This window comes from Malaya genurostris, chromosome 2 (assembly GCF_030247185.1).
Source record: "Malaya genurostris strain Urasoe2022 chromosome 2, Malgen_1.1, whole genome shotgun sequence".
In the NCBI taxonomy this organism is placed as follows: Eukaryota; Metazoa; Arthropoda; class Insecta; order Diptera; family Culicidae; genus Malaya; species Malaya genurostris.
The window spans coordinates 85552638-85566563 of NC_080571.1; the positions used below are offsets into that span (position 1 = coordinate 85552638).

The 13926-nt window shown below is 37.5% G+C and overlaps 1 protein-coding gene across 1 annotated transcript in view; it reads left to right on the forward strand.

The window, feature by feature from the left end:
- Positions 1–13272, forward strand: part of LOC131433026 (ceramide synthase 5) — a 55518-nt gene extending 42246 nt beyond the window's left edge. Inside the window, exons 3-5 of the mRNA XM_058599754.1 lie at positions 4052–4495; positions 4563–4823; positions 11557–13272. Of these exons, the coding sequence (XP_058455737.1) occupies positions 4052–4495; positions 4563–4823; positions 11557–11712 (861 nt within the window). The 3' untranslated portion in view covers positions 11713–13272. The remainder of the gene's footprint in view (positions 1–4051; positions 4496–4562; positions 4824–11556) is intronic.
- Positions 13273–13926: the final 654 nt, after the last annotated feature.

Genomic DNA, 13926 nt, shown 5'->3' on the forward strand with positions numbered 1-13926 from the left:
CCAGGTCAGGGCTCGAACATACGACAACTGGCTTGTAAGACCAGCGTCCTATGCATTGAACCGCCAACCCGGGACGATGGACGATTCATGGAACTTAGTATTAGTTAATTCCTAGGCTTTGGCTGTTGAGCTACAGGGTGCGTACTCCCGCTTGGTGGATGGGGGTGGGAGTTGATTTACATTTCTTACAAGGTAAAGAAGTTGGACACAGTCAGACCATACCGAGATCGATCGTTCGCTTATAAATGTAAAAAAATGAAAATTGTTATGTTCTCTGCATCGATCACGGAGCGGATATGAGTAGTACAGGGTGACAAGTGACCGGGAAAAGGTCGGGAATTGGGTTTTACCGGGAGAAACCGGGAATTCTATTGCAAAACCGAGAAAAATTTTACTACATGAAATCTGAGTAACGATTTTCATGATGCATGATGTTGGTTTTCCTGATTCACCAAGTGTAGAGTATGAATCAGTACAAAATTCTGCCATTGAGCGAGAAGTGTTGAAACAACTCATTGTCCCATACAGGTTCTATGTTAAACAATCTATTGGAAACTAGGTCAACATCCCCCATGTCTGGTCCTACGGTTTTTTAATTTTTAATCAATCTTAAAGTAGAACTTTCTTAGTTGTTTTTCAATAACAGCATAATGAAAAATAAGCATAATTTGGATGCTTCTGCTGGGTTTTTATCTGAATCCTAGCCGATTAGTTCTAAGGTGGCAGAATAAAGAACTAATTGAACTTCACTACAAATCTGACTAATCTTCTAGAACCAGATCAATCGTAGAATGATTGGTCATAGAAGATAAACTAGTTGGGCTATTTGGAAAAAAAACTGGCTAGAAACCAGCGAAGAGTTTATTATGAAGAACTCGTACTTTCTGGTTAATCCACGAGAGATGCTTAGCATTTAAAACCCTATTAAGAAAAGAAAATAGATCAATATATCGTGCGTTTTTTTTCGAATCTCATTTGAATTATTTACTCATCAACGAAATCAAATTGTAAACATGCCGTGTTTTCAAATTGGATAGCATGACGGATGTATCTATCGTTTATTGACTAACAGGTTCATCAGGAAAATTTTCTTTCTAAGTCGAGCATGTTGAGCTGCCTAACGGTTTTGCTAAATTTTGACGGTTTTTGACAAAATACCGATACGATGCAAACGCGCGACTCAATGATTGACTGGTTACCGGATGAAGTACATCTCATGCTCAAGTGACAAACTCTCTGGCGAAATTACATTAGAAGATACTCGTGTCTTTCATTGCAAATTGGTTACCGTAGTGGAATCTGTCACTTTCAGAACTGATTGGCTCATGTGGCACATTTCCCTAGTTATTTGAAGATTTGTGCCATACCGTAGCTTCTCATCAATTTCCTAATGGGAAGGGAAGGATAAAAGGAACATGGAAGGGAATTGTGAAGTGGGTGAGGTGGGAAAACAGCACAAAACTTAAAGAAAAAAATCGTACTGCATCCCTGAAAGGATGCTGAACGATCTGCTGGTGCCAAAATGCACAGTTAATAAGACCTCCAACCCCCGAGAGGATTTAGAGCAAAAGCGACACCATTCTGCATTCCTGGAAGAATGCAAAACGATTCGCAGTATGTACGAGCTGAAGTAAATTCGACACCCCATAAAGGATGCCAAACAATCTGCTAAAACCTATTTAAGATCAATACAGAAAGTGTTCATTCACTCCAGGAAGAACGATGAACCCTTCTGACTATAGCTCCGTACCACATTTGGTGAGAAACGATAGAATATCCTTTAATTTTAATTCCGCATACACAGACTCAACTATGTATGGAGAACCAGAAACCCGGATACGTAGTTGCGTCAATGCGGAACAGTTACGTACCAGATAATATGAAGTACCGTAATCGCATTCATACAAATCACACGAATGATACTCACCACGCTGAATAGTAGCCATGTGATAATTGAGTTTGCAATGTCCAGTCAGAGCTCTGAACAGAATACTGCAATAATGCTTGGAAAAATGCAGTAAATACTTTGATAATCCGTAGGGGTCAAGTTTAAAAATTGTGACGGTGGGGTAAAAGTTTTCATCTGAGTTCAGAAATGATGTTTTTGATCGCTTGTTTTTTGTGTGGGGTCATTGTTGTGCTGGAAAATGACTCTCATGTCTTGTGGAACATTACGGTCAGTTTTCCCTGGCTTAAGCAGTTTCAAGTTCCCTTGTTCAAGAGTTGATTTCACTAAATGCACAGCGTCAATTTCCTTCCGAAGCTATTAAGTTTTGCAATTGATGTCGATGGTTTATCAGATTTTTTTCTCTTGGAATTCTCAAAATAAATCAGTTTCTCATTTCCCGGAAAGCACTTTCTTTCAAACCGAGAGAGTCTAAAACGTTTTTCGCCTCTTCTGCTCTCTTTCATTCAGTTCATGAGGAAATCATTTTCCCACCTTCTGAATCTTTCTCACGATGTTTAGAAAGAAAATAGCGAAGATGTGTTCTTCTTCTTCGTTCAACAGTTCTTAAAATTCAGCATCTCTGCGACTGTCAAGTGAAATTATGGGTCGAATAAGTCTCAGTCTGGATTGCCAGTCTTTTTCGGCTTGACCGAAGCGATTGTTTGTCTTGGTGATTGGAGTAAAAATATGCTTGAAGATCGAAATGGGTCAAGAAAGATACTTAAGAAACAGCATTTTCAAATGCTGTATCCTTACATTTCAAATTCAACTTATTTGCCCGCATCTGTTTGCTTTTGTAAATTTGTTCACTAGCATCCAGTCTAAATTTCCGTCTGCTTCTACAGTTTTGATCATGTTTATTGTCCAATTTATAAAGTCATAAAAGAACGTCTAAATTCCAAGACCTCTGTTCTGATTCTAGTCTAGTATACTCATGCAAGAAAACGACACTGTGAGATACTTTACTTCAACGCAAATCTGACTGCATGAGTGATGATTGCAATAATTTACGATTTAGTAACTGAGAGCATTACTATCGCCTTGACTGAAAGTCTAGTGAAGCAACTGTTTTGCATAGGAATATATAATAATTGCCAATTTCAGTTTGTCCTCTAAACCATTTTGGAATGCAGCTGAGCGAGATGCGTTTGATTAGAATGCATAATTAGTTGGAAAGCATATGCAATGCACATCATTTCCGTCCGTAATGAAAAATTCTTCATTGCATGAGAGAAAAAAGTACGAAGTGGAATAAATAAAAAAAAAATAAAGTACAGGCCTAAAAACGCAAACAGAATACTGGGCTAGTAACGGTGTTTTGCAGTACCTTTGGAAAATCTGACTGTTCATGAGTAACTGTCTTAATCGATAGAACCGAAGTAGATTCAATAACTTGAATCTTCTCGTAACAAAGTATGACGCTGCATGCGAAAATAGAACCGACAGTTATAAGAGCGATTTGTCACATATACCATTATATCTTCGGAACCGGAGGTGTGCACTATTTGGTCTTTGAACTTGAACTCGATTATGAAACGATAAAAAATATGGTCCATGGGGCGGCCGGGAATGGTGTCTGTCATGCTGTTGAAATGTTTAGTTTGAATTGGAATGGTATTATTTCCCAATACTATTTCTCAGGCAATTCTTATTTGTCAATCTACAGAAAACATAATAATATCAGTGTGCAAGACCACAGTCCCAAAGCAACGGAATTTTTAAAATTTTGGTCAAACAAGTCCATGAATTACTCCCTTCTTTCCTTCATTTGCTAGTTTTAAAGGACCTGGTAAACTTGCTTTTGAATGAGCGTAAGCGTTTAGATATTTCAAATGAAAGAAGGAGTGGAGTTTTGAAAGAAATAGTCTTACCTAATCTTACCCAATTTCGTTTTAGTAAATTAAAATTTTGATCAAGTTTTTATTACTATATCGATTGCAATAGATTTACCTAGAATATTTGGAAAACTCTGGCCTCATAATTTAGTTGAATATGTATGCTAATAAATATAACAACATTTCGAAAGATTATGAGACAATTAAAAAAAAATACGGTATTTTTCGAAGCCAACAACATTCACATTCGTATTCGTTTTCGTTTCAGATCGTCAAACTAACCAAACAAACCGAGCTCAGCGAGCGGCAAATCGAGCGATGGTGGCGCCGCCGGAGAGCACAGGACAAACCGACCACCTTGATCAAGTTCAGCGAAAACTCGTGGCGGTGCATCTATTACACGTACAGTTTCATCTTCGGTTGTATCGTGATGTGGGACAAACCGTGGCTTTGGGATATCAAGCAGTGCTGGTATGGTTACCCGCACCAGTCCGTCTCGAATGACATCTGGTGGTACTACATGATCTCGATGGCATTCTATTGGTCCCTGACGGCGTCCCAATTTATCGACGTCAAGCGGAAGGACTTTTGGCAAATGTTTACCCATCACATGATTACGATTTTGCTGATGGCACTGAGCTGGGTATGTAACTTGCATCGGGTTGGATCACTGGTTTTGCTGGTGCATGATTGTGCCGATATCTTCCTGGAGGTAACAACCAAAATGGAATCTTCGAACGATGTTTTTTATACTAACTCCACTTTGTGTTTAATTTTAGGCTGCTAAGATCACGAAATATGCCCAATATCAGAAGCTATGCGATTCGATATTTGCCGTATTCACCGTGGTGTGGATCATCACTCGGTTGGTGCTTTATCCTCGAGTCATCTACAGTTCCTCGGTTGAGGCTCCACGAATACTACCGATGTTCCCTGCGTACTACATTTTCAACAGCCTGTTAATCAGCTTGCTTGTCCTCCACATCGGTTGGACTTATCTGATTATGCAGATCGTTATCAAAGCAATCAAATGCGGACAGGTGAGATATGCATTCTTTCGCTTCCTCGTTCGCCCTTTCAATTTATTTCACGCTCGATTTCGATGTATTCAGCCGTAGTTCTATTGAAGGATCCAGCTGTCATTTTTTTTGATAAACTACTGCTCTGCATATGATGACGAAGTGTTTTGAAAGTTTCTGTTCATATTTTCGGCATTCAAATTGTCTGTAACTACAAACATGGTGTTGAAGTAGTTAGCAGTTCAACAGAAACTCCTGACGCATTGATAAGCTGAAAACGAAACGTAAAATAGAAATTAGTTATGTGCACTTAGCTCAAAAGCAGTACCCTCGCGGTACCAAAACCCCTAAATAACTATTGTAAGATTGCTTGTCAACATTACTTATATCATTCAAATTATGTTCAAATAGTTGAAAACTGAGTCTAAAACCTGTCCGGATTCAAATTGCACCACAAGAAAATATTCGGCAAAACTCATCCATTAAACCGACTTCAGGAGATCAAATCAAAAATATTCTTCAATTTTTTTTATGCTCGCTTCGTTCAATTTCAATACCATAAAAAGTAATAAGCTCACCTTCACTCATCTCGTATAATTAAATTGCTACAAACAATATCCGTAAAAGAATAAAATCAACGGTCTTACTTTCGGAGCGAATGAAGAATCACTTGTAGTCTGATGAGTGGTCTTTCTTCGAATGCATAGCGCTTTTATTTATTTAAATGTGTTACATCAAATGTGCGTTACGTCATGGTCAAAGGTAATGAAACGGCGTACACAACATTCTGGAGATCTTGTGAAACGCTTTTACCAACATTTTTTGTCGTATCTTCGATTTTGTTTTCCCAGTACTTTTCGAGTGACAGGAGATCCGGTGCGTTCGGGCCTTAGCTCTAAGATGCCGAGGACACTTTTGATCTTTGTTCGTGTATAGTCTTTCACATTTTGTCACGTCTTGCACGAAATTTTTACACAAATGCAGTTGTGTCTCCGCATCTCTTACAAAACTATGCGGATTCCTCTCAAAAGCTTGAACTTCCCGATGGTGATCCTTTTCATTATACGGAAATCAATGTTAACAACTTTTTTCCTTCCGAACAACAGTTGAACATTCGTTATTTTTCGTGTATTGTTTATCACAATATGACATAAATTGAAATTGTTAAGGTTTAAGTTTAGCCACAAGTGATGACTTTCCAGCCCTATTATATACATTTTATACATCATTTGTATAAGCAATTTTGTGATTTTTCGTAGGGAAAATTGTAAACCTACTTGTAATATCTAATGGGGGAAAGAAATTATCTACCAACTCGATTGCATCGATTTTTGTCGAAATTTTCTTATAATATTATGTGACATTGCATTTAATGGTTTTATATTTGTGAGTCTAACTAACTCCAAGTAACTCATCTGCATTATACCAGGGATGACGTTTCAAAGTCATTTTCAAAATTTTGTACTGAATACTTTGAAGCGTTTTCTTTCTTGAAATTGGCACTGAATGAATCATGACTGGTCTGAAAATTTGTTTATCAATCAATCATTTGTTCTTAAGATAGACCTTGGAATTTCTGTTTAGAAGAGGATATAAATATTTAATATATTTATTATTTTTGGCTTCGATTCCTCCTATGTTTAAACATTCGTTGAACCGATTTAAAACAACAACAATTTTAGATTTCGTAGGTTGTGCAATTCCCAAGTTGTCTGCCTCTGACACGATGAGAGAGATCCGGATTTTCAGGGTGCGTGCGCAAAATTATTTTACGCCGCCACTGTTCTTCCGTCTTTATCTTTGTAACGTGCTTTTCGCTCCGCATGAGATGCAATTGTTCCATGCAGAACCTTTAAGAAATTATCATCAGTTTAATTAATCGGTTCTTTTAAGAGCCTAAATATTCCGTTGGGATTCAACTTGCTTCGGATGTACAACAAACTGGTAAACTGGTAAAAGTATATTTCTGGCAGACAGGTAAAGGTACCTGTTTAAATTGAAATCCTTTTCAGGGCTACAACGGTATTTCCAAAAGGCTATAAATTCCTGTTTAATCAGTATTAAGCATTTAACCTTGTTGTGATGTTAATCTAAGGAAGAATTGTAATATCATCGATGAAACTTTAAACCAATGTGAGATGTATTCAGACGTGTTGTACATCAAGCTCAATATTTTTTCACTTTATGTACATTTTGCGAGGAAAATCTTGTATTACTACGTGATGAATTGGTAATATTTTGTACTTTAATAGTTCTAATATTAGATTCTTTCATATTTTGAATATTTGTAAATATTTGCAAATGGATTCATATGAACCTCTTCGACATTTTTTTACTGAATTGTGGAATTCAACAACATCCATGTGTTCAATAGTTTAATTCTAACAAGTCAGATTTTATCGATATCGCTAACAATCGATCTCTTTCGGGAAAAATGTATTCACAAAACTTTCATGATTTCAGCGGTAGAAACATGGTACGATGTCTAACCTCTACTTTTTCATTACCAACTGCTAGTTTTTTCACCATTATATGTAACAAAATGTTTAGATGGGTTTTAAAATTTTCACGTTGTGGAATCAGGAATCAGAACAAATTGGCTCAAATGGCACGTTCCCCTTGATATTTGGAGAATTGTGCCTTGCCATCAATTTGTTTTAGCATCATTTTCCCGATATATAAGAGGGAAGGATTGAAGGGAAATGGTAAGCTTTGGACTAGGATGAGGAAAATTGACGACACAAAAACACAAAAAAGCAGAAGTAAATTTTGCACCCCTAAGGGATGCTGAACAATCTGCTGGGGATCACATTTAGTGGAAACAGAAGTAAATTCTGAACCTTTTGTTACTATGTGCGTTCTTTCTGGTGAAGGATGCACAGTTAATAAAACCTCCAACCTTCGAGAGGATTTATAGATTTTACAAAAGCGACACCATTCTGCACTCCCGGAAGAATGCAGAACGATTCGCAGTATGTACGAGCAGAAATAAATTCGGTACCCCATAAACTGCCCATACTTGCATATCAGTCCCATATGGAAAATCGGCAAGCCGAGAAAAAGACGATAAAAATTTTATTTCCGAATTTTTTTATTTATTGTGCTACCTAATGCTAAATCATGATATTATTCCATAAAATATCGGTAATACACCTTTGCTATTCCAATATTGCAACAAATGAAATTATTGAAATTTGTGCTGAATGGGACTGACATGCGGGTACTTTGCATATGGGACAGGCATGAGTTGATATTTATTTTTACATTTTACTCTCAATTTTTATTGCAATTTCTGAGAGTATATTTAGGATAAATTTCATTCCTCAAGCTAACTCAAAAATGGCGAAAATCGATATGGGACTGATATGCGAGTATGGGCAGTAAAGGATGCCAAACAATCTGCTAAACCCTATTTAAGGTGAATACAGAAAGGATTTATTCACTACAAGAACAATGAACCCTTCTAACTATAGCTCTTTATCACATTGGGTGAGAAACGAGAGAATATCCTTTTGTTGGCATGTTTGGATGCAGCCCTAGAACGAATCTTGTGCTTTATCCAACTAGTTGAAAGTGGTGAAGCTGGTTCCGGACCAACGAAATCATTCGTTGCACCAGCTCTAGCCAACTCATCATTGCCGATTGTATTCCACACAGAATCGCGTAGATTTCTGCTTCGAACACAGTACACGACAGTAGACACCAGTACCAGTACGACCATTCAACAGAGAACCGTCCGTATAGCAAACTATGTGTTCATCAAGTTGTCGTTCCAAATAACCAGACAACCATTCCTCACAAAGAGGATAGCTCACATTGAATGTTTTGAAAGGAAAACTGCATGTGAGAGTTAGGTCACTAGGAGCGAGTAAATACTCATCGCAGGTAACCATTTGATACCACAAGCGAGTGTAGCTAGTAGCATAGTCTATAGGGTTACTGTTCCAAAGCCCTGTAACCTTAAGACGGTATGCACAAGATAATGCTTCTTGTTTTAGGAACACATGTAGTGGTTTAATGCACAGTAGCGCCTCTAGAGCAGCAGTAGGAGTCGCAACTTCTCCTTTCTGCCACCATACAAGACATCCGTATGCTAAAATTGGTCTAAAGATAGTTGTGTAGATCCAATGAATGTATCTGGGTTTGAGTCTCCATTACTTTCCAAAAGCTCGTCTGCATTGGCCGAAATCCTCGCAAGCTTTTTCAATCCTGAAGTCAATGTGAGCAGACCAATTCAGTATTGAATCAAGAATAACCCCGACGTATTAAACTTGATCAACCACAGTGACCTCTGAACCGAAGAACTGTAACGGACGAGCTCCTGTGATTATCCTACGATAAGTGGAAAGTACCATTGATGTTTTGCCCGGATATACAGATAATCTAATCTGATCACACCATTATTGAACAGATCGCAGGGCTTGCTGCATTAAATCAAAGAGAGTGATAATGCTTATACCGTTCATCAATATATGATAATCGTCGGTAAAACCATAAGTCGGAAATCCAAGGTTATTAAGTTTCCTTAACAAACCATCAGCGACTAGGTTCCAAGATATTCCGTTCACGACCTGTTTAACCTCCTGCAGCCATTCAGTCCTCGGCACAGAAATACACCTTGACTTAGGAGTTCCTATTTTTGTGGCCTTTTACGACATGGAACAGGGAACAGGGAACCAGTGGATCAATTCTTGGTAGAAAATAATTCCGCCGGATGCCACACGGCTTACCTGTTTGGTGGACTTATACCAACGGTACAGGTGGACCGTAGCGTTATTCTTAGCCAGTTGCCAGGCTGCTCAGAAAGGGAAGTTGACATTGATGGACAACTTCCATGGATGGCCGAACATCCTCTACATTTTCATTACCTACTGTTAGTTTTTTTCACCATTATATGTAACAAAATGTTTAGATGGGTTTGTTTGCAAATTTTCACGTTGTGGAACGACAAACAGTAATTCTCTCAAGCATCTATTTTTTTTTCAACATCGCAGCTTGTTCATAATAAAAACGAGCCTAATCCACCTAGGAGTGAGATGATTTTTTATCAATCAGCATGTGTTTTTCGCGTGAATAATCTTCGTTGTGTTTAGTTTTCATGAAAGTATTTCAATGACTGCCGTTTTAAATGAATTGTAATTTAAATTTTGGAACTGCAATACGAATCGAAGATAGAAATTGTATGAAACCTTAAAATTATACCTTTCAATCCAAACGTGTGACAATCGATTAAGCATGCCATGAGATGTAGAAACAAGCTCCTCTTCAAAGTTTTTGTCATTATTTATGGTACTTCCAGGAACAGTATTCAGAGACCAAAAATAGTTCGTATGTCTATAAATTAGTATGACGAATAAATTTAATTAGTTTTGAGCCCAACTTTGAAGATTTGTTGGTATCATTATCTTCTATGACGGTTTGAATTTTATAAACTCATCTTCCTGTAATTTCAAAATTGGAAGTCGAAGTCGGATAAAAGTCACCAATTTTGTATGGGACCAGAAATTTATTTTAATTTTAATTTCTGTTTATTGACCTCGTTTCGGCCTTCTTCTTTCAGCTTCTCTATTCCCGAAATCGTTGTAGCCGAAGTCAGTTAAATTCGCGTAATGGATTTTTAATCATTTCATTAGATTCGAAATTTTTGAAACTTAGAGAAATCGTAGTGCGTTCCAAATAACATTTTTGGGTACCTTCCGGAATCAAAAAGGGATACCGGTAAAACTGAAATAAGTTTATTTGGTCGTCGACTCTCAAAATCTGTGAACCCGATAAACTCGATAAATTTATGTGCTATTTTGACACTAATCGCCCTGTAGCTGCTAAACCGAAAGTCTGAAAAATGCAGTTTTTATGGGACCTTAAGATCTTTAATTTTATGTTAGATGGATGAAATCGATTCAGCCATCTACGAGCAAAATGAGTGACATTATTTTAATTTCATCATATATATCATTCTTTAGTTCCGGAACCAGAAGTCGGATCCAAATGAAATTCAGAAACCTTATATGGGAGTTCATATGAGTCTAAGTTTGTAGAAATCAGTTGAGCCATCTCCGAGAAAAGTAAATGAAATTATTTTTATTTTTATTTTTCACACACAAATTTGCTTATCTCGACGAACTGCTTCGAATGGTATAAGAAGTTGTGTTCTTCCATCAATTGCATTGTAGAAAGCAGTATAAATCAATATAAATATGAAATTGTTTTGAATTTGAAAATACTTACACAAAAATATCGATATCTCCGTTAAAAATGGACAAATATCAACAATCTATGGTTTGTGGGATAGCTATTACCGTGCGGAATTGAGGTCTGAAAACATATTCTGTTTTTAAGATCAATTACAACAGATGTTGTTAAAAAACTGACAATTTTGACATAAACGTCGCATAACTCAAAAATTAAACATCCGATCTCAAAATTATTCAATAGCGTTCAGGGTGACGGGGAGACCTTCCACTTGCAACTGGTTTGATCAAAATCGGTCCAGTAATCTCTGAGATCTCGATCTCTTTGTTGACAACACACACAAACGGACATCTGCTTCGTCGAGCTGAATCGATTGGTATATGACACTCGGCCCTCTGGGCCTAATTTTTCTAAAGTTTGAGCGAATTGTATACCTATTTTTATATCTAAAAAAAAGGGAAAAAACACTTAGCAGCCGACTGCCTAGAGTTCCAGTGACAATTTCTTTCTGTGCCCGAAGTGTGTTTTTCTCAGGTTACTCATCAATGCTTTTCGCTTTCAGATGGACGGCGATGTTCGTTCAAGCTCTAGTGACGAACTTTCCGACAGCTCCGAGAATGCCCGACCCGTCGTAGCCAACGGGACTCCAAAGAAACAGCACCGACCGTCGCCGAGTAAGCAGGCACCCGGCTCCAATCAGTCGTCACCGAAGAAGTAGAGGCACGCATGTTCCGATCAAAGTTAGGCTGCTACTATTATTATTATAATTACTATTCATTATTACCATTACTTTTACTTCTATTTCTACTACTATCACTACTGCTGTTACTATCGTAGTATCAAGAAGCGCGTGTGTTGGGAAGCAAAGCGCAATAATATTTAACAAAAAAAAACAGACAACCCAACCTTTTTGATTGTATGGAAATCTTCTTGATGATCGCAAGGCATGCAGAGAAAGAATGTATCGTATTAAAATGAACGCAAGTGTCTAAATTACCGAACATATTTTAAAACAAATTTTTGCTATTGATATATTTATTAACCTAGTAAAACGAAGTGAATGAACGTTGTCGACAAAGAAAACTATCTAAGAAGGTGGTGTATTCCGTGGTAAAAATCGTATCCGTGGTAATCTCTTCACCCAGAAATCGTTTAGCACTGCACTACCAAAAGAAGTGTGCATATTCATTCGAAAGAACAAACAAAAAAAACACTGTACCTTGTGCTCGAGTCCCGAACAGGTTCTCTAATACGATTTCTTTTCAACATTCCCGAGACCGAATGAGAGTTTTCGCGATTGTACAACCAAAACTGTGGGTTCGATGCACGCTGAACAGAATGGACGAACTAAAATACTCTATTCGAAGCAGAATGTTACACATTTTGGAGCGATTTTGAATGAACTTTGTGTATATTGGTAAAATTAAACGGGACATGTCTGAATGTAAACAATGCTTTTAAAAAGCAAGGAACAATCAATACTTTGCTTGTCTAGAAACAAAAAAATTAATAAAAAGGTAAATAAACGTTAAAATTTACAAACTATCTCCGTTGAAATACACTCCATTTCATTATGCATTCTCATAAGGCCTTTTATCGTTTGCCAATGAGATGTTCAGGAATGCTCTTAGATACACAGTTGCCTTTCCATTAGTCCATATTTTTTGTTTTTTGTTGGATTTTTGTTTTAAACCGCTGCTGTTAATTTGGTCGCAGCTCATAAGCTGCGTCACAGATTTTTTTTTATCTTCCAAAGAAAGTAAAGAGCATCGAATAGGATAAACTAGATCCAAAACATGCAACAGCAAACCGGTAACAATAAGAATAAACGTAGTTTAGTTAGTAATTGAATATCATGTTTTTCAAATTACCATCCTAGTGAATAACGTTTAGTTTACTAACATAAGTGTTTGATAATATAATGGCGGTATACGCGAGAAAGTGTGCACGTAAAATCGACCACTGATGCAGCAAACCGGTATTCGTGGCTCAACATTTCCTCTGTTTCCAGTTGTCATTATCCGCAGAAAACTGCTCCGTTAAAGTCTAGTTAGAGGCGTTTTGGTCTACCAGCATTTATTCTCTTAACAAATTTCATCCATCTAGCTTTCGTCGCCGATTCAGATATAAACTTGTGTAGTAACCTCGGGCAGACCGTTGGAAAATTCTTAATAATCAAACGTTGTATTATCAAAAGCTGAGGGAAGATTTCATGAAGATGCTTGATTATTCTTGCTGTGGGAAATGAGACACATAATAAAGTGTATAACGAAAATTGGTTGAGTGTTTGTCACACTATTGATGACATCCGGTATCGGTGCCAAATCCAAGAAAACATCCTTAGATCCACGGATCTGAGAGAAATTCTGGGATTTTCTGCATTGCGCCGTACGCGTGTCCTTCTCAAGCGAGTGCCTGATTCATGTAAGTCATTCTACTTTTCGGCATCCTTGTTACATATCCAGTACTATGCAATCTGCAATGCATTTCACTTTTCCGATGTTGGCGAGACCATGATTCAAGACTTTCTACGACAAAGATGAAGTAAGTTTTGTGCGTATCTTCAAACTACGAAATCAATTGAAAGTCCTATTGGCAGCTGAAATCTGGCATCCTTGTAAATCACTGGATGCCTACGAGAATCAACTGATTACATGTCAGTTTTGTGAACAACCTGCTCACTACGGTAAACCATGCTCTGAAACTGTGAACCAGTACTACTGTTTCAAAAACGTTTTCGCCATCAAACCGAGTAGCAACAGCAAAGCGCATCTGCAGCTACTAACAACGATCCCAAGACTGCGAACAACAATGAAAACGAAAAGAAAATGGAAATCGCCCACTTCAATACTTTTGACAACAGATCCGGCTTTGAAGCAATGGATGATGAGATGAACCAATGGATGATGAGTGTCCTTCAATCTAATCATAA